The sequence below is a fragment of the Carcharodon carcharias genome, chromosome 10 (assembly GCF_017639515.1).
Source record: "Carcharodon carcharias isolate sCarCar2 chromosome 10, sCarCar2.pri, whole genome shotgun sequence".
In the NCBI taxonomy this organism is placed as follows: Eukaryota; Metazoa; Chordata; class Chondrichthyes; order Lamniformes; family Lamnidae; genus Carcharodon; species Carcharodon carcharias.
The window spans coordinates 127,666,227-127,691,002 of record NC_054476.1 but is presented as its reverse complement, the minus strand read 5'-3'; the positions used below and the strand labels follow the sequence as shown (position 1 = coordinate 127,691,002).

At 41.8% G+C, this 24,776-nt stretch overlaps 1 protein-coding gene across 2 annotated transcripts in view; it reads right to left on the bottom strand.

Moving 5' to 3' along the window:
* Positions 1–2,514: 2,514 nt before the first annotated feature.
* The window catches only part of LOC121282950 (E3 ubiquitin-protein ligase RNF43), a 195,806-nt gene continuing 173,544 nt past the window's right edge, over positions 2,515–24,776 (bottom strand). For both annotated transcript variants that reach the window (XM_041196788.1, XM_041196790.1), the window contains exons 3-9: positions 22,695–22,769; positions 16,775–16,915; positions 13,709–13,810; positions 11,816–11,986; positions 11,143–11,245; positions 8,666–10,258; positions 2,515–3,371 (exon numbers count right to left, since the gene is read on the bottom strand). In XM_041196788.1, coding sequence (XP_041052722.1) covers positions 3,328–3,371; positions 8,666–10,258; positions 11,143–11,245; positions 11,816–11,986; positions 13,709–13,810; positions 16,775–16,915; positions 22,695–22,769 — 2,229 coding nt within the window. In that variant the 3' untranslated portion in view covers positions 2,515–3,327. The remainder of the gene's footprint in view (positions 3,372–8,665; positions 10,259–11,142; positions 11,246–11,815; positions 11,987–13,708; positions 13,811–16,774; positions 16,916–22,694; positions 22,770–24,776) is intronic.

The window sequence follows — 24,776 nt, the reverse complement described above, 5'->3', positions numbered from 1 at the left end:
ACTGTGAGTCAGTGGTGAAGGGAGTGCGTAGGTGATGGAAGGAATGAACGTTTGTGGATGTGGTGCCAATCAAGCGGGCTGCTTTGTCCTGGATGGTGTCAAGCTTCTTGAGTGTTGTGGGAGCTGCACTCATCCAGGCAAGTGGGGAGTATTCCATCACACTCCTGACTTGTGCCTTGTAGATGGTGGACAGGCTTTGGGGAGTCAGGAGGTGAGTTACTCATTGAATGATTCCCAGCCTTTGACCTGCTCTTGTAGCCACAGTATTTATATGACTAGACCAGTTCAGTTTCTGGTCAATGGTAACCCGCAAGATGTTGAGTAGGCCTTTACCTTACCTTGAACTCCAACAGCCTCCAGCCAGGTCTGAACAGAATAAAGCTCCAACAGAAACATAACAGTCCTCACATGAATCTTGACATGAACTAAGCAAGAAAGGGGGAACTGGAGAACGTGGCATACCCTACTCGAGCAATGATTGCTGTTGTTCAGAACAACTGCAATCGTTGGCCAATCTACCCGTCAATCGTGCCAGATCGGCTGCTTTGGAAACTGACCATCCAGATTGACAGGCTACTCAGCCAATGAGTCCAGGCCCCCCAAAAGCACAGGTCTTATCTGTTGCACATTGTGCATCCCGCTCTTTCGGGCCCTGTTAACAGGTTTCCTTGCCCATGTTTGACTTGACCCCATGAGGCTTCATGGGGTCTGGAATCAATGTTGAGGGCGCCCAGGACAACTCCCTCCCGAATGTCAACCACTGTGCCACCAACTCTGATTGGACTGTTCTGCTGGTGAGATGGGCCAAACACAGTGGTGGTAATGGATGAGCCTGGGTCATTGGCTGTAAGGTATGGTTTGGTCTAAATGATTATGTCAGCCTGTTGCTTGACTGGTCTGCAGGGCAGCTCTCCAAATTTTGGCACAGGCCCTCAGATATTAGCGAGGATAACATTGCAGGGTCGATTGGGCAAGGTGTGTCTTTGTCGTTTCCGGTGCCTAGGTTGACACCAGACATTCCGTTCAGTTTTATTCCTTTTCAACTTTTATGTAATTATTTGGTAAAACTGAGTGGCTTGCTAGGCCATTTCAGAGGGCAGTTAAGAGTCAACCACATTGCTGTGGATCAGAAATGACAAGTAGGCCAGGCTAGGTAAGGATGGCAGACTTCGTTCCCAAAAGGACATTAGAGAACAAGTTAGGGTTTTACAACAAATTGATAGCTTCATGGTAATCATTACTGAGACTACATTTTAATTCCAGATGTAATCAACTGAATTTAAATTCCACCATGATGCCATGGTGGGATTTGAAGCCATGTCTCCAGAGCATTAGCATGGCCTTTGGATTCTTCTCCAGTGATATTATTGCTACACCACTGTCCCCATATCAAACCCTATCAGAGTTTCCTTCTATTCTTTTCTCCCTCATGTGCTTATCTAGCATCCATGCTATTTGTCTTAAAAGTAACACAGAATTGCATTTAACCACAATCTGTAACCACAATCTGTAACTGCATGGCTAATCCTTCACTTTGCTATTACCATCAAGCAAAGGACCAACTCTGGTTCAATAATGAGTGAAGAGAGCACGCCAAGAGCAGCATCAGGCATCCTGAAAAATGAGCTGCCAACCTAGTGAATCTACAACACAGGAGGACAAACGTGCTAAAAAGCAGAAGCAGCATGCTGTACAAAGCTAAGTGATCCCACAGCCAATGGATCAGATCAAAGCTCTATAATCCTGTCACAATCATAAACAGTGATGGGCAATTAAACAATTAACCAGAGAAGGCAGCTCAAAAACATCCCCATCCTCAATGGTGGCAGAGCCCAGCATATTAGTGCAAAAAAGACATTTGCAACCATCTTCAGCCAGAAGCGCCGATGCATGGTCCATCTTGGCCTCCTCCTCAGGTCCCCACTGTCAAAACTGCCAATCTTCAGACAATTCGATTCACTCCATGTGACACCAAGAAACAGCTGGATACAGCTAAGGCTATGGGCCTTGACAACATTGCAATACCAAAGGCTTATGCACCAGAACCAGCAGCGCCTTCCAAACCCTCGACTTCTACCACCTAGAAGAACAAGGGCAGCAGGCGCATTTAAATGCCAACACCTCCAAGTCACACACCATCCCGACTTGGAACTTTATCACCAAAACTTCATTGTCACTAGGTCAAAATCCTGGAACTCCTGGAATTTGTTTCCCTAGATCCCTGTGTGTCTTTACCTCAGTTAAGACTACTTAATGATGTGAAGAATTACCCAGTTATGTCCCATCCACCCCTTATTTCTTGTTATGCTCTTAAAATAAAGAAATTTGCTATCAGACTTTAACACGCTTGCAATAAACCCCTAGTGCCAAGTGCTATGCGGTATCTATTGTTATGTTATTTAGTAGTACAATGCTGTGTAAACTCAAAGATCTCAAAAGCAGTCCGGTTCACAAATATTAGCTTAGAAATCTTACACTCCAACTACAACCACGGTATACAAATAGTTCAACAACTTTCATAATTGAAAATAATTTATTTGCGCATAATCTGAATAGGGCCAGACCATCAGGTTAGTGACAGCACTGATCATTTATAAGGCACTTTACATTACACACCCTGGCAGAGGATAAATATATTAGTAAATAAATATATTAAGAACATATTACCATAATGAAATGTCTTTCTATACAAATATAATACAACACTTTAAAAAGGTTTTCTCTTAATTCAAAGTACCCAAAATATACTGAGAAGCCCTGGTAAATACAAGGCCCTGTAAGGCTACATTTATCTTTAAGTGCTTCTACTATCTGACAGTCAGGGTCTGATCACAAGTGCTGGAAGTTTCTGTACCTTGGGCTATTCTGGAAGACAAAGACAACCTCGAATAGACCCTTCAAAAAGCCCTTCAATTTTCCAAATTAATGGAAGGCTACAGATATCCCCATGTCTCTGGTGAAGTAGATAATTGGCAATGAATAACAAGCACCATTGCATGAAGAGCTGCTTCTGAAGATTCATGCTCCTGGATTAAGTATTTCAAACTTTGTGAAATAATTTGTTCTTTGCCTTGTTGCTACATCCTCCTTTAAACCTCATTCTGCCACCCAAACCCCTCATCTCACCAGCTACATGGCTTCTTTACACCACCCCTCATCCTATCAGCTGCATGGTTTCTTCACACATGTCCCCTTGTCCCACCAGCTTCACAGTTTCTTCATGCCAATGTCCTTCATGTCCTACTATCTTCATGATTTCCTCGCTCCTGTGCCCTTCATCCCGCCAGCTATACAGCTTCTTCAGACTTGCTTTCTTTGTCCAATTAGCTACACGGCTTCTTCACAGATCTCTTCCACATTTGATTCTGAACCTGGTTGGACAGAAAAACATTTTCAGGCATTTTGAAAAACCTTCAGTGTTTTACAGGAATGATTCTGTTCAGCTGAGCTGAAGGCCCTAAGTAACATGCATAGCATATGTCCTGAGCTGAACAGTCACTTACTACAATCCCAGAAACAACCTTGTAACAAGAGAGCAGAACTTCCAGACAGAAACAGATATTCACCCATTAAAATACAGTTAAGGCTGTATTCTGCACACAGACACCTTACTTGACATGGTCTATAACTGCCATGCTGAAAGAAAAATGTTTACATCTTATTTTATGAATAAAATATGAAGTATATAAGTTCTAGGGAAAAGGTAACTACACATTTCTAATCTACAGTGTTAGCACCAAGTGCTCCAGGTAAGATATAGCACAGTTAGCACTCCCTTCCTTACAATACAGTGGGTGTACCTACACCAGGTAGACTGCAATAGTTAAGGCGGCAGCTCATCTCAAGGGCAATCAGATTGGTAATAAATGCTAGCCTTGTCAGCAACACATGCATCCCATGAAAGAATAAAGAAATAGTTAAATACAAAATAAAGATCCACATTCTTGTGGGTGAGAGCTTTTTATGCTGTGGGCCCTAAGAATTGGGCTAAGACTACCAAAACTCCCTTCCTGCAGGACTCTTACAACCAGTGGACTGAAGGGAGTTGCTCTTCTAGTCTTACAATCCTCTAAGGCCTCTGAGCTCCTCCATTTCCACACTCTGGCACTGCCTCAATTTTCATTGTGCATTTTCATTGCACTGTTGCTCGTGTCTTCAACTGACTTGGCCCTAAGTTCTGGAATTCCCTTCCTAAAAATCTTCACCTCTCCTGCTCTATATGCTCCTTAAAGCCTACCCCTTTCCATGCTTTTGGCCACCTGCTCTAATAACTCCTTATGTGGCTTGATGTCAAATTTTGTTTGATAACCCTCTCTTGAAGCACTTTGGAGCATTTTACTACATTAAAGGTGCTTTATCAATGCAAGTTGTTGTTAATCTGGGGTGGTTTTGAGCTCCAATTCCAGAGATGCAGAGCAAATGTCTGAGGGGTTTGAGGTTCGGGATGTTATTTTTGATTGGCAGTTCAGCAAGCAATCTTTGTCACCAAGTTAGAAGAAGGGCAAAACGCTTTGCTTTCTCTCTCTATGAGTAAAGTCTGAACCATTTTCAGCTGTTTTGAATGGGAAAGACGTCAGCTAGAGGGTTAGAGTGCTCATTTGTCTGTCTTCTGGAAAATAGGATAGATCAAGCATGCATTACGTACAATAATACTATTTCACCCCTGAGTTATATAACCTAAATATTGGGACAGTGGAAATATACTCCTTATTCATGTGAATGCAATGTGAGCCTATGGGGGAAGTGGCCGGTGATTCTTAACTCAAGATAATAACCAGCACAGATCTAAAATTTGGAGCATAAATATATTCCTTAATGATGCTGGAGCCCAAGGTTCTCATTGATTTTTATGGAAGCATTATCTCTAGGAAAGGCAGAAGCTAATTTTTCAAAAGCTGCACAGCAACATGAATCAGTCATTGCACACTCCAACAAGGTGTCAGTGCTCTGACCGGTAAAGCATCTGATCTACACGTCGAGGTGGGACAGCACGATCATCCGAGATTAATAAACAGAAAAATTAATCATTTGCACCAAGGCAACTTCAGTAGTCCCAACTAATACCCTCAAAGCTAGGAGCCAGAACCTTGTTTCCTGCTGCATCCCCTCCCCCAAGGCAATGGCCAACAGAACTACAGTCCCAGGTGACAGAAGCTCTTCAGTACCTCCCCATGAGGATGTTCATTATATGAGACTCTAAACAGTGTCAATTGTCCATTTCATCATAGAGGACATCAGGTGTCATGAAAGCAGATGCATTCTTTCCTACCTCAAAGATAGGTAAGAAACTATGTTGTGAAGAGGACATGAGGAGGTTGCAGATGGATATAGATAAGCTGAGTGAGTGGGCAAAGATCTGGGAAATGGAGTTTAATGTGGGAAGATGTGAAGTTGCTCACTTTGGCAGGAAGAACAAAAAAGCAGAGAACTAATTTAATGGAGAATGGCTGCATAATTCTGAGATGCAGAGGATCTAGGTGTTCGCATACATGAGTCACAAAATGTTAGTATGCAGGTACAGCAAGTAATTAAGGCAGCTAACGAAATTATACCCTTTATAATGAAAGGGATTAAAAATAAAAGTGAGGACATTATGCTTCAGTTATACAGGGCATTAGTGAGACCCACCTCGAATACTGTGTTTTGGTCTCCTTATTTAAGGAAGGATGTAAATACATTGGAGGCAGTTCAAAGTTGGTTTACTAGATTGACACTTGGAATGAGTGGGCTGTCTTATGAGGAAAGGTTGGACAGAATGGGCTTGTTTCCACTGGAGTTTATAAGAGTGAGGGGTGATTTGATTGAAGTATACAAGATCCTGAATGGCCTTGACAAGGTGGGCGTTGAAATGATGTTTCCTTTTGTGGGTGAGTCCAGAACTAGGGTGCACTATTTTAAAATTAGAGTTCACCCTTTTAGGACAGAGATGAAGAGAATTTTTTTCTCTCAGATGGTTTTGCGACTTATCTGCCTCAGAAGATGGCAGAAGTGGGGTCATTGAATATTTTTAAGGCAGAAGTAGATTGATTCTTGTTAGGCAAGGGAATCAAAGGTTATTGGGGTTAGATGGCAACATGGAAATCAAAACACAAGATGATCAGCCATGATCTTATTGAATGGTGGAGCAGACTCAAAGGGCTGGATGGTCTACTCCTGCTCCTATTTCTTATGTTCTTACTCCTACATCTATTAGCTCTCTGAGGTGAACTATAGGACTGAAATATGCCAGAAGACCAAAGTTATCTCTGCAATAATCAGGAAACAAATTAGGAGCTTTCTGGTCTGTTTGGCTGTTAAACTCTGACCTAACTTCTTGGGACCTCCAATCATGGCATTTTTAAATTGGCATTTCCACACCTATACACACATCCATCCATGCACCAACAAACATCCGAATGTGCTTTAAAGCACTGAAGTACTTTTGAAGAGTGGTCATTGTTGTAGTGTAGGAAAGTGTAATGCAAAGGGAGGGGTCATAGCTAATTATTTGTATTGCGTGAATTTTCAGCTCATTATGAGGGGTTCCAGTGTTGGGAAGTTAAACACTTTGCATTTCGAAGCAGTGTCATCATAAGCTGCTCCCAGGTCAACTGCAGCACAGAGTAGGTACAGAGGAAAGCTCACTAACTATCCCATGAGACACTTCTAGATCAGCCACAGCACAGGTTACAAAAGCTCCTTTTGTATTAACTTGCCAAACACTCCCAGGGTTGGTTCAGCACAGATTAAATTGAGGAAGCCCCCTCTTCTTCACCAGCATGACATGATTCTATTTCCCACATCACTTTCAGAGTAGGATCAATTCAGTATCAACTTTGCCCTCTGGGCCTGTGAACACTAAGAATTGGGTCCACATTAATCAAACTCACTTCATGTAATATCCTTACACAAGCAGAGTGATCTGTTTTTTGACGCAACAATACAGGAGCTACAAACTAGCTTGCATAGAGAAAGTACTGAATGGATGATGATGGCAAGTTGGTTTAAAGCTATCATTCTACTTGGTGTATGTTGTTAATGACTAGTTCCAGCCTGTAGTAAATTGTGACAGAGATTAGCAAGTACATATCCACAGCTCTGCAAACTCCTGCGAACACGTGCAGAGGGAAAATGACACATACTCTCCTCCTCCAGTGATCTGATGTTTTAATAACTGAGTCCAGTTCATTCTGCTGATTTTAAATCTCTTGCCCCTGCATCTAATTCTCCGATTTTAAATCAGTAGCCTGTGTTGAAGTGAGAGGGAGAGTTGCCGCTGGATATCCCAGTGATGGGCGATAGCGGGCAGGACCGCATCAGACAACCATACCTTCTGTTACCCTCAATTCCATTTTTATGCAGAAGTCTTTCTAAAATCCTAGGTATGCTCTTAAGGTTTCAAAATGGAGGAAAACAGCATAAATTAGGAAAAGCAGCAAAATAATGAACTGTACAATACATTATTCTCACAAGGACTTTAACTGAAGCTCACTTCTTACACTGGGCAAAATGCTGTAGTCTTAAACACACAGCTACCCTTCTGGTTTTCAAGCACAAAGTCCATCACCTGACCTCTGCAGCAATCTCTCCCCCCGGCTCCTCACTGAAATACAGTCCAAACTCCGCTGCCATCCCTCGCCCTGGCAACAGCGTGAGACTGACCAGTCTGTTTGCAAATTTGATATCATATATTATCCAGAGATGAGCTTTCGAGCACATATTTACGGCATTGCTGAGACCACCTATTTTCACCTCTGTAACATCACCCAACTTCACCCCATCTCAGGTCATATGTTGCTGAAAGCTTCATTCATGCCGTCGTTACCTCTAGACTTGACCATTCCAATGCAATTCTGTTTGTTCTTCCACATTCTACCTCCATAACGTCCAAGTCATTCAAAGCTCTGTGGCCTGTGTCTTAGCTCGAATGAAGCCCTGTTCCTCTATCACCCCTGTGCTCCCTGACCTACACTGGCACCCAGTCAAGCAACGTCTTGTTTTAAAATTCTCATCCTTGCTTTCAAACTCCTTCACGGCCTCACCACTCCCTATAAACGTAATTTCCATCAATCCCACAATCTTCTGAGATATTTGCGCTCATCTAGTTTTGTCAATTTAATTGCTCCATTGATGGTTGTGCCTGCAGCTGTCAAGGTGCAAGGCTCTAGAATTCCCTCCAGATACCCCTCTATCTCTCTTTCCTCCCTAAAGACAGTCCTTAAAACCTACCTCTTTTTACCAAGCTTTAGATCATCCGATCTAATAACTAATTTGGCTCAGTGTGCTGTGAAGATTGGGTGCTATTCAAATAAGTTATTGAAAGGGATGAAATCCGATTGTAAAAGGCTGCACTTTCTTGACTGATATTGAATGTACAGCCAATCACTAACAATAGCAAGGAATGCTTGCCAGTAACTTGAAATCTCCTGCAGCCACTTAACGTAATTAGCACATTAGACTCTTTACTGCATTTTCCTTAACACTTCACAGATATGGAAATTACTACACTCTGAGCCCATGGACTCTCCTTTGAGAAATATCCCGTATCACTGTCGTTCATTACCCTTCCCATGTATTTTTTTTTCTGGAAACAGCAAGTTAAAAATTCAGCACAGACAAAAAACATTTTTGGCACGTAAAAAATATTTCTGGCTTTCTGCAAAAGGAGATGAGCGCTCCTACCGACCTGGATTGTTGGGGATTGCCTGGCAGTAGAAGGGCTCGTCTTGTACTGGGTCTTCATCACAGTATCCTTCAGTACAGCTATCTTGAAATGGGTGGCCTGGGTCCATGTTGTTTATGTGCTGCTCTCCAGCCAACTGTGGTTCAGAACCAACTCGATACAGTTGTTGCTGACAGAAGGAACTAGGACACTCACAGAATGGGAAACTCCAATCATTAGAAGCTCCATTGTTGAGGATTAAAGGGATTGGCACTGATGGCTGAATATCTGGGAGGTGACACTGCCTCCCACTGTTCCCATAGTGAATATGCACTCTACAGTCCTCCAGGGTGTCACAGTCCTGATGGAAGTAAACCACTGGCTGATCCATCTGGAAATTTCTTTTCCTTCTCCTCCTCCTCCTCCTGTTGCTGGTCCGATTGGGTTTATTTTCTGAAGGCACTTGATCTGATTTGGCACAGACTGCCCTCCTCTCGCCCCTTTCAACATCCATATTTTGCAGTGAGGTTTCAGGAAGGCAGAGTCCAGGGGGAAGCAACAGGTGCCGCTCCAAGCAGTGACATTGGACAGGGTGAGGGGTGTAATGGGATTGACAGCTGAACTCTGCCTGCTGCTGATGGTGTTGAATGTTGCTCATGAACTCCTCTAACTGCTCATTTTCCTGCTTCTGTGATGGGCTTTTGCCAGGGCTCATACAGTGTTCTCCTTCAGGACTCGGGTGAGCATCACCATTGTGATGGTGCCGATGATGGTGGTAGTGAGTGTGACTAAGCACGTGGTCTTCCTGGGGGCCACTAACTGAGTCCAGTGACTTGGGTCTCCGTTCTTCAAAGGACGAACCCTTCATACTCTCTCCACCTGTCCCACAGTACACAAGGGGATCGTATTCACTGCTCAGAGAGCTCCGGAAGGTTGACTGACTCCCATAAGTACAATGATTACTGATGTCCGTACAATCCAGTGTTGAATCGCTGGAGGAGCAGTGGCAAGGACCTGAGCTGGAGTCACTACCTGGGCTATCTGCCAGGTAACCACTGCGCACCGAACAATTGATACCAAAACTGTCCCCTGAGCAGCTACGGTTGTCATGGTTGCTGGTGATCTGTGAATGTGCAGGAGCACAGTTAGGCTTTAAATTATGTGAAGATAGTGGTATACTGCATGCAGAAAGTTGCTGCGGCCTGCAGGGAGGTTTATGCAGACATGGTCGATGAAGAGACTCGTCTGGCCAGGGTGGACCTTTTCGAACAGTAAAGGGTCTATGATGTCTGTAGAAAACTCCTTGGCCATCAGCACGGCGATAGTTGCACCTATGCAAGTTTGAAGGCTGTTGCGGCCTCGTGGCCACATACCTCATTGTATTAAACCCTACGCGGTAGACCTCTGGAGTAACAAAGTAATGGCCAGGGGGCGCAATTTGCATTCCTGGAGTTCTGGGATTGTTCAAATGGGGAGCCCTGGAAGGAATGGCAGTGTTCGACCTGTGGAGGTGCGCGTGGCCAGGGTATCGTCGGAGCAAATGTACACGCTGGTTTAGCTGAGCAGCTGAATTGGCTTGGTCATGGACTTCATGTTGTGCAACTGATGAACTACCTTCTGAAAATGAGATGGAACAATGAACCATTAGTGACTACTGAGGTCAAACATTTCCTTTGATCTTTAATTACATTCCCAAGGTTCACGGGCCAACACAGCTTTACAGAGATCAGCACACAGAATATTACCAGGCTTCAAAGCAACGTGCAGAATGTAGGTCTTTGAATCAAACTCTAATTGACTCTCATTTTTCATCACAACTGGACATGGCACATATTCTAGCCCTGTATGTGCTCACAGTTAACTTGGCTTGGCTCCTCAGGGATAGGATTGTGCAGTTTGCAACCAACCAGAGCTGTAAACCTGGACTTGTTTAGCATTTATTTATTTGTATTTTGAATCACAATCCCCCAGCAGGAACAACAGAGTTTTGAATGTTGCTGCTTTTGTTCTGAATTCACTTCAGTCATTTGAATGGGAGGAATTTGAATATTGATCTCAGCATTAGACTGTGCTGTTAAAGACGAGGAGAATGGTAAATTTTACTCAAATCGTTTGTTTGAAAATCAGCTTCATGATTTCAGATCTGTTCTGGTGTCATCGAAAGGTCCCGCTAACCAACAAGGTGAGAATCACACTCACTATCTGAGTGCAGCCGGAACGAAAAAACATCCCTGGTGGCAACAGATATTTTATATTTACTGGCACCAAGTGTTTTTCCCTCTAGAGACAATGAAATGAATCACTCTGCAGTTGGTAGGCCTGTCTGCCAGAAGTCACTGCCTTTAAGGGTATGCATGCCCTTTACGTATATTATAATATAAATCGGATTGTTTTACCCCAGCCATTCCTGCCCTCACCAGTTAACAAACCACAGCATTAAACCCAAATCAGGATTCACTTCCCTCAAAAATATCTCCAAGTGACCTCTGATTTTCACCTACCGATGATGTTGTACATGCAGAGGGGGCAGGTGCGATGCTGGAGAAGCCAGGGATCCACACACTCCTTGTGGAATTCATGGAAACAAGAAATTATCCGAAGATCCTGCAAAGACAAATCAGCCATAGGATAAGCAATACATTCTAGTGAGCACACAGCACTAAACACAGGAGTCAGCCACTTAATAGAACAGCACAAACACATTTAATAATGAGTGGGAATCTTTTACCAAACTGCCAGGATCAGTTTCAGGATGACTGGGACATCAAGCAACAGGTGAAGCCAGAATCAGGGAAATGGAATGACCAAGAGATTACTGAAGCTTTAACCTAAACCCAGGCAGATGAGATCAACATCTCCTTGCTCTCTGATGGGCAAACTAGGTAGCAAAGCTAGGAAACTGTCCTTTCACCTGTGTTCAATCCAGCAGTCTGTCCCTTTCCAAATGATGGATGTTTGTCCAGTCTCAATCCAGAACACAGTATTTTTGAGCATATTGTATAAAAACAAATAAGATAAATAAGAGCCAAAAACCAACTGAGGAAAAACTATTTATTGAAGGGCATCAGGATGAGAAATCAAACCCATTTATTCTTTGGCAATGATGATCTCTGTCATCCGCCCTATGTGCTAAAGGGAGAACAAGGAAATTCATTAGCATTCAACACCTCTCACCTGCCCTTCAGCAAACTCCTCCAGACAGATGGCACACACCGGTTCCGACATGCTGCTACTCTGAGAATCTAGGCTGCTCTGACGCTCATGACCCTGAGACCTGCACCGTGATTGGTAACGTCGTGTAGCTAGCCGGCTGATTGCATTGATAGTCTGCTGCTGCAAGGAATTCTGCAGGAAAAAAGGACATTAAGAGTCAGTGTGCAAAGTTTTAGGTGGTTATTAAGAATTTAATTGATTCTATCAGGGCTGGAAGAACCAGCTACATCAAATTGCATTTAACATAGAAAAATGAGTCATTGATCCAGGGAGTAGTGAGTAGTTTTTGGTGTAGGAGAGAAGACTCAGTGGCACTTACTGCAGTCTAACTAGATCCAGTGAGCGATAGCTAAGCTAATGATACACTAGGTATGCTCAAGTCTGCACCCTTTGAACACATGGGGATAAAAACGGGTGTCATTTCTAGATAGATTTGGTGGCAGGATCATGTTGAAGTTGGTGGAAGATGACCTATTGATTATGGAGGCTGCGGAGATGGAATAAGAGAATAAGGAACACCTTATCACAGTTTTTGTGGGGAGGAGAGGAAGAGGTGAATGGGAAATGGGGCAAGCTCGTTGAGGCACCCATCTACCATGGTGGAAAAGAATCCTTGACAGGCCTCATCTTTCTCCTAGACATAACGCAGTCCTTTGATATTAACAGTGACTTCAGTAATTTCACATCTTCACGGCAGCTCATATTTCCATTCTGTCAGTATAGGGAGGGAGTGCCGACATCTCCGGGGAAGAGGAAAATGAATAGGTTGTACTTCGGGAAGGGATCCTTCCCAGTTACAACAAAGCTATATCCTTTATGCCAACTGCTTTTTTCTTCCACTTCTGAGTCGCTGGAGTCTATCCTCTTTGCCAGTTTTCATGCTTCCCTTTCTACCTCTGAATACCTTACTCAGCTATTCACACACACTGTCTCATACATGTCTTTTACTGTTCCATACTTATTGTCTACTGCAAACATCACTTTGGCCATCTCCTATTCTCCACCTGAGTACATCACAAGTCATTCCATTTCCTTTTTTTCTATTGTGTGTGGTTGTTCTGTTGTTTCAAACCCTTCCCCTTGTTCTGTTCCTTTCTAAATATTGTTCATTTGCAATATCTTCCGGTTCTGAGGGATTCTCCAAGTATTAACTTTCATGTTCTTCACAGGTGCTGTCCATCTCCTGCATGTTTCTAGTTTTTAAATTAAAAATATACAATAAAGCACCTTTATGCTCCAAAGGTGTGCTTTAACCTCAACCCTCAGGAAAGCATCTCTTTCTTTCGTCAGTATAATATTGACAATTTGTTGTACAAGTACGGGCAGTTTAACCTGTGTATTTTAGGAACAATACATGTTTTTTTTTTTACAGCTGTGGGAATCTGATCGCACTAGTCTTGGGTCAAATTTGAAGCTAGATCCAAGGACTGGAATACAGTGAGCACCACTCATACCCCCGAACTTTGATGCTTGCAATCACACTGTGTCTCCATGGTAAGCCTCAGTCCCAAATAGAAGCAGATTTTAAATTCTGAGTACCAACCAGTAATCAAGTCCAAAGCCTTTGTAGCCATGATGCAGATAGTTAATGTCAGATTTTAGATTGACAGATTTATCTCAAGTGACATGTATAGTGCAACTATTGCAGAATACACTGGTGTTATTAGGGCATAATTCACAACCAAGCTGACATTGCCACTGCAATAGTAGCAACATAGAACTCTGAGTAGTTATGGGTGCAGGAACACAAGCACTCATTAATGTAAATCACAGTAAAGTTACACTATTGGGCTAAAGTTCAACAGAAAGCCAATAGCCTGGGCAGGTAAAAATTGGAGGGAGCACTGCTCTCACCCGATTCCGATTCTGCTTGCACTTGATTCTCACCGCCAGGATCATGCCAACAACTGAGAAGGCAACAATCAGAGTCATTAGGATCCCCACATCATAGGCTGGCTGGAGAGAGACAGAAAAAAAGATTATTACCAACTGAATGTGGTTGATTCTTAACTGTCCTCTGAAATGGCCTAGCAAGCCACTTTGTCAAGGGCAATTCGGGATGGGCAACAAATGCTAGCCTTGCCAGCGATGCCCATATCCCATGAAAGGAGGCATCCATCACACAACTTAACACTGGCTCAGCAACAATATCAATGACACACACGAGACAGCTATCAGCCTTACTAGAAATCATCTCTGAACCTCACTCTCAGAACATTGTCAAATCAGCTCTTGCAGAAATCACAACTACTACGTCCACTTAAGTGAACAAAACATTAAGAGTGCCGTCAAACTTCTAAGCTTTTTTGAAGAGTAAAGACTTTGACGAAAGTAAAGCAATTGGGGTGGCTGTTTAGTGGAAGTTGGGCGGAGCTTAGTATTAAACACCACAGAAATGCAAATAATACCTGGGATGTAAGGCTCGTGCTGAGGAAACTTTTATAGGAACCACAACTCTTGTAACTTTCCCTCACTAGCAAAGTGGCCCATTTTTTGGTAGGTAGATGGATGACAAATATTGGGAGGAAAAATTCAGAAAGCTGATAGAAAATTATCACTCTTACATTACTGTACCCACACAGTCAGAGCTCCATTTTCAGGAACACTGTGTACACGGGACATACCACATAAATATCAAAGATAATTCCCAGCAGTTACTAGCTGTCTGTGACTCATCCCCTCACCTGTACATCTGCGTTTTGTTGAAGGATTTTCTCTGTAAGAGAAACGAAACAAAGGAATAGTTGTGTCTGAAGCCCTGTTGGGACTTGCAGGGCCCATCTTGTATAACGGAAGGTCGTGCGCAGCAACCAATCATACATTGAACTGCCTGAAGGCTGATCACACAGAAGAGGAAGGGAATACCTGTTCAAGTTTTAGCAGTTAAAGCCTACCATCTATACATGTTTATTGCAATGTGACCCTCAATTCAATTATCCACATTAAATTCTTATCTGTGCTCCAGCCTTTAATTCCCCACCAGAACCCCATCTGGCATATGTACTCAATAACAAGAAGGATATGCTCTGAAGAAGAGTCACATGAACTCTCTCTCTCTCCTCAGATGCTGTCAGGCCTGCTGAGTTTTTCCAGCATTTTCTGTTTTTGTTTCAGATTTCCAGCATCCACAGTATTTTGCCTTAAACAAGAAGGATATTGTTGCCTTTGAGAAGGGACAGAGGGTCAACAGATATAATTCTGGATGTCAGGAATTTAAGTTAGAAGGAAAGGTTATGGAAGTTGGGTTGGTTTTCTTTGGGGTAAGGAACTTTCCAGATGACCTAACTGAAGTTTCTGAGATCATGAAGAGAATTTATAAAATTGCTCCAGGTGCATCATTCACTATGGTGAATGGTTTACATAACAGGAGGCCCATGTTAAAAATAATGTGTGTTTATACAGTGTTTCACAAAAGGCAGAGGAAGGGAGCAATCGTGAAGCTGTATTTAGAAGAAACGATTGAAGACAATCTTTTTGATGATGTAGAGAAAGATGGTCAAAGGGGAAGGGTTTTAGGGAGAGAACATCAAAATGCAGGTCCAAGGATGCTAAAGGAGGAACTTAATGACCCAAAGAATAATTGGGGAATAAATTGCCAGGGAAAGATCATTAAGGCTGGTGGTGTAAAATGGTTAGACAGACAATTAGGTTCATTGCTGGAGAGAGAAGAAACCGAGGAGCATGGAGAAAAGATGAGATTGATCTTTGACAGGCTTGGTTTCTGAAAATCTCTACAGAATATCAGCCATTACAGGACTAATCTTTACGGAGACTGGCTGGAGTACTATGGGGAGTTTTTTTTAAGATGTCCCACACAGGTTTCAGATTCCTTGTAAGGATGTATGGTGTGCTGATTCATAGCTCTGGCTTTTAGTGACTGATCATGGAGGCTTCAGATTTGATCCATAATGCAATACTGCTTCCACCTTCCCCAAAACCAGGCCATACAGGGAGGGATTACAACATGCTTAAAAATAGCAAATTTTGACATAAGGTGGGTGGATTAATGGAATATGTTATCAAATCACACCATCACAGTTCTGTCAGCTCTTTCCCCACCTACTTAAGATGTTACCTGGGAATCTGCACAACCCAATGGGGATAGTTGGGATATGAATTTGATTGAGTAATCCTAAATTTGGAATATTTTAACTTGACGAAGCTCTGACAGGGTGAGAGTGGAATTGTAGGCTCCACTGGGTCAGTATCATTCTCCTCAAATGGATAAGGCTTCAGGAAATGCTCTCAGCTGAATGAATAGAGAAGGCTTTTTGTTTACCTTAAAGTGCTTTCAGCTAGTAGTCTCATTTCCTACCTCAGACTCATTTCCAGATTTATTTAGAAGGTTTTAAACTTTCTATTGAAGCATGTTAATTAACGGGGAATTATTTTGATGTTGTGCATACAGACCGACTCCAGGAAGTGTCCATCCACAAGTCAGCTGCTCTATAATTAGCTGCGGGAGAGCACAACTCTCTCACACTCTCCCAGAACCGAGGCTTTCAATAAAGGTTAATAAGCAACTTATGTAGATAGCCTCACTCCCATCCACTCACTTTGTCAGCCCATTTTTAGAATTTCTGTGAAAATAACTGGAAATTAATTCTGAGTAAGTTATCTAAAACATGCAGCTTTGATACAACTAAGATGTTACTCAATTGCTGAAGAGGTAAATGTAGACAGCTAGGCCATTTGAGTATTAGGAATCTATTCTCAGTTGGACAGTGCACCAAAAAGGGCTAAATAGCAAGAGGCTGAGTGGGGCCCTGATTTGTAGGCAGTTCTGTGCTGGTTTAAGGTTGCATGTGCATGACTTGGGACCTTGTACAAATCCATAGTTCATCAGAATCCCTCCTCTCACCCTGCTAAACACATCCTTCAACTGTTTAGCTGAGATTTAGGTTCTGATATAAGACTTACCCGACCCAGTGTGTCGCTCTTGACATGAATCCTGACTACTGCTTCACCATTAGTGTTGATGACTTTCATCAGTTCGGTAGCATCCTGGCCTTGGATCAGGATAACTGGACGAGGCAAAAGATCTTCTTGATTCTGTTTTAGCTACAGGCAGAAGAAGCCACGTAAAGGAGTGCCTTGATGTAAGGGTGTTTAATGGTCTTATGCCCAACAACAGTAAGTGTGTAACTTATCACTTAAAAACCTTTTCAAACAAGAATTATAAATTAAGAATCTACAAATTAAGGCTTTGCATTTCTTGATATGTTCACGACACAAGAAGAGGACACAAAACAAAAAAAAAGTTTACAAATTGCAAAGGGTTTCAACACTTGGGGCTAAATGATATAAAAACTGAGATGGATTACAAATTGGTACAGGCTCACTTTCTCAGTAATGGAGGCAGAATTTACCTGTATACCTTACTGGAAATACAAGACAATAGAGGTTACAATGAACATTCTGGGAAAACTCTGCCTCTGTCCCTATAAACCTGACATATACAACCTGTGGAGGCAGCAAGGGGAAAACTGGGTACCATAGCCCATATGTAACATCGATTACAGCTCATCAGGTGCTATACACTCAACTACACCTCACACTAAAGGGCTAATTATTTACTTTATTACCAGCGCTACACTATAGTCCTCCATTCATCTCACATTTCCTTTTGAATAATAGGATTAGATGAGAAGCCTTCCTCTCAAATAGCTCTTGTATTTATGAAACTCTCATCAGCATTGCCCAAAGCCTGGTCATTCTCTCCCTTGTTTCACTGAAGATTCCATGATGCTCTTTAGCTGCTCAAGTGTCCTGTGGAATCCTTATTCTTCAAGGGGCTGGTTTCCCTGTACTAGGTGATTAACTTCAATGCCAGTCTGACTAGAATTGAAAGTTGCCAAATGAAGGAAGAACAGTTAGAATTTCCTGATCAATAAATTCAAACCAATTTATTCACCAGAAAGATTCATTGGGGCTTGAATGTCCCATCTGCTACTTACAAACTCCCGTTTCCCTCTTACTATCAATTTCCTTGTTTCCCTCTTACATTCTCACTCAGGGTTTAAATATTTGCAACCAATTTACATAGGGTTTTCAGCCTTGTTTTGCAATCGTTTATGATCTCTTTATTCAGCCACTGTAGTCTGACTCTTCACATTTTTCTGTTTCCTTTCCCAACACAAAGATTTGGCATTTTTCCATTATTTTCCATAGTCGATATTCACTTTATCCTCCATAGTATACTCCTGCCCTTTGCTTCAACATTCACTCCATTAAACCCAGTATATCACTGGTGACCCACTCCAGTCCCATTGGTACCCCTAGTTTCTTTGTGGTGTCTTTTCAACCCTCAACAATAATTGGGTTCCAGTTGATTGTTCAGTTCAATTGCTGTTGCTCACACATCGTCAAATTTTAAACGACATTGATCCAAGCAACTTGTTGACTTTGGTGAAGGGCCCAGTTCCTGAGGGATGGGGGGTGGGGAGGAGACACAGTGAAACATTAATTTAAGAGAAAAAAAGGAAATCAGAGCCCACCTCTCAATACTTACAGAAAGAGTAACCAAATTGTTATATAAAATTTATAGAGTGTCTGCCAGTCTCATGCTAATTACCTAAGTTACCAGGGAAGGACACTGAAGCATACAAGATAAATAGAGTTGAGGCAATTAGATGAGTTTCTTTAGAAATACAAAAATTCTGATGTTCTTTTGTGTTGCCTTTTCACGTATAATATTAGATTGCTGGGTGCTGCACAAAGTCTTGAAGTCAGATTAATTTTAGTTTCTCATCTGAAAAGCGCATGTCTGAGTCAAGCTTAGAATTGTTTGCACCAAATTTACCAACCACCTGAGCTGCAGTATCTGGCACATGGGCTAGGTGGATAAACTAATTCTTCCACAGTAGAAAAATTATCTGACCAAAGTTTTTTTTGTTAAATTTAAATTATGTATGAAGTATGTCTCTCTGCTTTAAATTCTTGGCACAATACAGGCTGATAATTAGTACCAACATTTAATCTAAAATTCTAATCCTGTTCATCTCTGGTTATAGAATGTGTCCTTCTTTGAACGAGTCACGTTTCCCTGTTTACTCAAACCAACCCTAATGATTTTAAAGCCACAGGTTAGAGAAAGCTCCACTCTGCTCACACATGTTGAGATATCATTGTTCATATGACTGAGCCTCACCATTATTCCCTGAATGTCATCCCATAATCTGGCACTTTTCCCAGAATTACCTTCTTCAGATTGGAATCCATCATTGAGCACTAAGATGTACTGTTTTGTATCCCAGTTGTGAACAGGTGTAGTTATTTAAACTAAAAGTCCAAAAAAATGCAACACTTGGTGTTTCCAGATTCTTTGTTGAGTGGTAGATGGGCTCAGTTGCAGCCCTCTTGCTTCTTTAGAGGTTCAGAATTTGAACCCCCAACTTGACTGAGGCCATAACTTTCAGGGCAGTTTGGAGAAAGTTGTCGGCTGTCCCTTGATTCAAGGATGACGTTTACTCAGGGTCACAAGTTTCTTCTATGAGTCTTCATGTGACTGAACAAGCCAATTCTTGACCCACAGATTTTTGGACACACTGGACAGGATGTCCCACAAGGTAGTGGGGTCCAGGGTGCAGGGTTCAATTTCTTTCCTTTCCTTCTCTGCCACCACTCTCCCTCATCATTAATGCTTTTGACTCAAAGAGTGATGCAGCTTGCATACAAAAATACAAATTAGGAGCAGCGGTAGGCCCGTTGAGTCTGCGCTGCCAATTGATAAGATCATGGCTGATTTGATTGTAGCTTCTACTTTTCTGTCTACCCCTGATACCCTTTGACTTCCTAGTTAGCCAAGAGTCTATCAAACTCAGCCTTAAAAATGTTCAATGACCCTGCATCCGCTGCTCTAGCAGATGTATCAAGTGGGAAGTCACAGGAATCAGCCAGATCTCTCTCTATAGTACAGCTCTGCAATTTCTCTCCATTTAAATAATATGCTGGTTTTCTATTCTTCCTGCCAAAGTGGACAAGTTCACATTTTCCCACATTATACTCCATCATCCCAATTTTTGCCCACTCACTTTAACCTAATATCCCTTTGCAGACTCCTTATCTCCTCTTCACAACTTATTTTCCTGCCTATCCTTCTGTCATCAGCAAATTTAACAACTATACATTTAGCTATTTCATCCAAATCATTAATATAAAATGGTAAATAGTTGAGGCCCCAGCACTGATCTCTGTGGCTTGCCACTTGATACATCTTGCCAACCTGAAAATGACCCATTTATCCCTACTCTCTGCTTCCTGTTAGTTAACCAATCCTCTATCCATGCTAATATGTTATCCTTACACCATAAGCTCTTATTTTGTGTAGTAACCTTTGAAATGGTAAATTGTCGAATGTCTTCTGGAAATCCACAGGTTCCCCTTGATCCATGTTGCTTCTTACTTCCTCAAAGAACTCTTATAAATTAGTCAAACTTTATTTCAGTTTCCCAAAACCATGTTGACTTTGCTTGATTGCATTAAGATTTTCTGAGTGCCCTGGTATCTTCTGACCAGCCACTAATCTTTTCAGAATTGTACACTTTCTTTCAATTTGATACCATCTTTAACTTCCTTAGTTAGCCACAGATATGTGCGTCCTTTCCATAGAGTCTTTCTTTTTCACTAGAATGTGTCTTTGCTAAGTGTAATGAAAAATCTCCTCAAATGTCTGCAAATGCATCTCTACTGACCTTTCCCTTAACCTAATTTCCCAAGTCACTTTAGCCAGCGCTTTCTTCATGCCCATATAACTGCCTTTAAGTTTAATACACTAGTCTTAGACACACTCTTCTCTCCATCAAACTGAATGCAAAATTCAATCATGTTATGATCACTAAGGGCACCTTTACTGTGAGGTTATTAATTAATCCTCTCTCATTGCACCTTATCAGATCTAGAATAGTCTGCTCTCTGGTTGGCGCTAGAAAATGCTACTCTATGAAACTATCCCAAAACATTATGAACTCATCTTCCAGGCTATCTTTGCCAATCTAATTCACCCAATTTATATGTAGATTAAAATCACCCATGATTATTGCTGTATCTTTCTCTCAAACCCCCATTATTTCTTCCAGTTTACCCTACCCTAATAATGTAGTTACTATTATGGGACATAAAAACTATTCCCACAAGGAACTTCTTACCTTTGTTATTTCTTATCTTTACTTGAGATTTGTGGACAAGTTTTTGACATTTTGAATGACTGGTAGCAAACTCCTCCCAGTCATTAATGTTGTGCTTCAAGGAGAGCTTCAGAGTGTCTCAGAGCTTGGGGGAGTGCTGTTGCTGTGTCAAGAGTGTCGTCATTTGGATGAGATATTTTTAATTTATTCATTCGTAGGATGTGGACGGTATGGGTTAGGTCAGCATTTATTTCCCATTCCTAATTGCCCTTGAGAAGGTGGTGAATCACTTTATGAACCCCGGTAGCCATACGGTGAAGGTATTCTCACAGTGCTGTTAGGTAGAACCTTCCAGGATTTTGACCCAACTACGATGAAGGAACAGCAAAATATTTCCAAGTCAGGATGGTGTGGGACTTGGATTGGAATTTGCAAGTGGTGAAGTTCTCATGTGTCCATTGCCCTGTCCTAATACTTGGTAGAGGTTGTGGATTTGGTGAGTTTTGCAGTGCATCTTGTAGACGGTACACACTGCAGCCAAGGTGCCCTGGTGGTGGAGGAAGCGAGCATTCAAGGTGATGGGTGGATTGCAGATCAAGCATGTAAGCTTTGTCCTGGATGGTGTCAAGCTTTTTGAGTATTGTTAGAGCTGCATTTAGTGAGGTAAGTGGAGAGTATTCCACCACACTCCTAACTTGTGGTGGACAGGCTTTGGGGAGTCAAAAGATGTCGCAGAATACACAGCTTCTGACCAGAGTGGATGCTGCTTCCACTGCTGTTGAAGGCATTTTTACAGTCTGAAAAATGACTATTGTGCTTGCTTACTTAACAACAGTCATTGCATTCCAAAGTAATTAATTGTCCTCAGCAATGTGATCAGGTGCCAATGTAAATAGAAGCCTTTATTTTTGACACGTGATAAATTCCCACCAAAAGCAGTTGATGTGGGATTTAATTCCTTTAAAAATAAGTGGGATAAATATTTGATTAAGAACATGACTAAAGATTGTAAAAGTAAATATATTTGAAGAAATGATGAAATCATTCATGAAGAATGATGGTTCCATGCTGTAGCACCATGAAGACTCATTCATGTAAATATATTTGGGCAGGGTAATTGATAACTGATAACCAGCAGTTTGGATGGTTTGCTTTGGGTTGTTTGTGGATTTTTTTTTGCCTTGGATTGCTATGATTATTCACATTCCTCAGTAGACTCTGCAAGATCCATGATAAACTGAAGTCCAATCTTCCCTGTTCTGGTGATTCGGAGTGACGTTCTAGGACCTGTGACAACATCTGTAGAACAGCAGGGAGTTTTTCTCCTGGATCAGCCAATGTTCTTTCCCCAATACACCAGATTAACTGATCATTTATTTCACCCACGGCTGGTTTTGAGGTCTTGATGTGCATCTCCATCTCCACTGAAGGCATTAAACACTCTCCAAGGGGATGAATGGGGTTTTAATAAAATTTCCTACAGAACCTCATTACAAGGATGGGAACTTCCCACAGTGACAATTTGGATTAACTAAGAATTAGGTCTGATATGGTGTGCATTTACAGCACAGTGCTGGTAGGTGGTGACAACTTGCTGCTTTTGGTGAATACAGGGAAATGGGCTTTAATAAAAGATTATCTTTGTCCTGAACTGCTCCTGAGTTGTGCAGTCTGGTTGGTTATTGTTGATGACAGACATTGAATGTTCCTCTTACCTGACCCACAGCACTTGCATCATCTGTTACATCGAAGATCACTGCTGTGGCACCTCTCTGAATGGCAAACTTGGCCTGTAAGGGAGAAAAGGCAAAAGTTCGGATGTGCCACATATACTTTCACAAGTATTCCTCTCCACAAAGTTCCCAAATCAGAAGCTTCCTTATTTTTGATTGTGGTATGGTTAGAAGGTTCCAGATTGCTATCTGGATAAAGATGGGAATGTGGACAGATATATCTGAGCTTCTCCGCTGTGCACTCTTCAGAAGTGAACAAGTGCAGAGCAAAATGTCATTTGTATTAGAGAGTAGGGCTCCTACAATGGAGGTACAAACGTTCGATCAGATAGTGCAAAAACAGAGGCACAGCAGAATGTGGGGGAAATGGCAGTTGGGAATTGTGGTGGGTCTATGGCAAATTAGGGCACCAATGGGATCCAAGCATCACAATGTTACAGTCAGGAGCTTGTGTCACAGAAGTTTTTTAAAAATCACCTCTTGCAAATTCCCACACAAATATCTTTTACCTGGGTTTTGAATGTTGGAAGGCTCAAGTGTTTTTGAGCATAATTTTCTCCCCAGCTTCCACTCGCCAACTCTTTAATTGGTAAATGTTCAAAGCACCCAATAGCATCTTGAATGGACAGCTGCTCTCTTGTATTTTTAATTAAGATCCTTCTGACCAAATGTTTCTAAAGTTCACACGTGACGCGCCATTGCTGAAGTCCAAACTGTCCCAAGACATGCAGATAAAGAAGGACCTACCACACTGCAGAGGGCGCTGATTATCCACCCAAATCTTTTTCAGTACCATGACTGAGACTCTGCAATCCAGTCATGTCTAGTTTCACACAGCACTCCACAATCCGACATTGAGAGACACGGTTAGACACAACATTCTACAATCCAACATTGAGACACACAGTGTTCTACAATCCAACATTGAGCGACACGGTTACATACAGCACTCTACAATCTAACATTGAGAGAGACGGTTACATACAACACTCTACAATCCAACATTGAGAGAGACGGTTACATACAGCACTCTACAATCCAACAATGAGACATGGTTACACAAAACACTTCACAGTTCAACATTGCCAAGATACATAGCTACATAAATACATCCTTATGCAGTTACCTAGGAATGATCTTTGTAGACATTTTAGTTGTATCTTTTAATTTGTTTATAGCTTTTTCTTATCAAATGCAACCATTTAAGTACTGAGGCACAACATATTGAGGGCAGAATTTCAGAAGATTTCCAATTCTCCTGGCGTAATATTATCTGCTATCATCTTCACAGAACAGCTGGATAACAAGCTAATAAGCCAACTCTTTCTGCAGCAGAATAATTCCTCTTAAGTGTGATGGTTTTGAACTCTCATATGTGTTAGAGGCTGATCCTTATGGCTAGTCAGTTAAGAAATGTAAAGAAGTGACTGATAATTATTTTTCAGCCATTATTATAATAGATCCAGTAAAGTCTGAAGTCTTATGCTGGGTCCTTTCAGTTTTTCGAATTCTTATGGGGGTTAATTGATTTAGACAGCTTTTCGTTAGCTGCACCCACACTCCCCTGCCTACAAGGGGAATTCCTGGGATAGATTCCATGTCTTGCTACATTTTAAGGAACAGTCCACAGCCTTTCTTCAACGTCCTAAATTTTCCTGAGGAAGATCTCTAATGTACATCTTAAGGAATGGGATACTCTAAACAGCAGAACTCAATCTGTGCATAAAGGTTTCACAGGCTACACACTACATGCCCAGCAGGATGCTGCTTTAACAGGGCTAGTTTGGCACTAGCAACAGCCATTTTCAGTAGCTGAATTTTACCTAGCATATTCAAGACATCACATCCTTATCTGTGACGTAGCCTGCAAGTATATTCTCCTGCTTCAAGTGCCTGACTTGTTGGATTCCTTCCCATGGATATACAAGACTCTTCATCTTACGAATATCATTTAGGAATCTCCAAGTAAAGTGGTAATCAGGTCATTGAATGCTTGGACCAACAAAAATAGTTCAAGGCTTTTTAAACAGAATCTGACAGACAGCAGAGACAGTGAATTGAGAA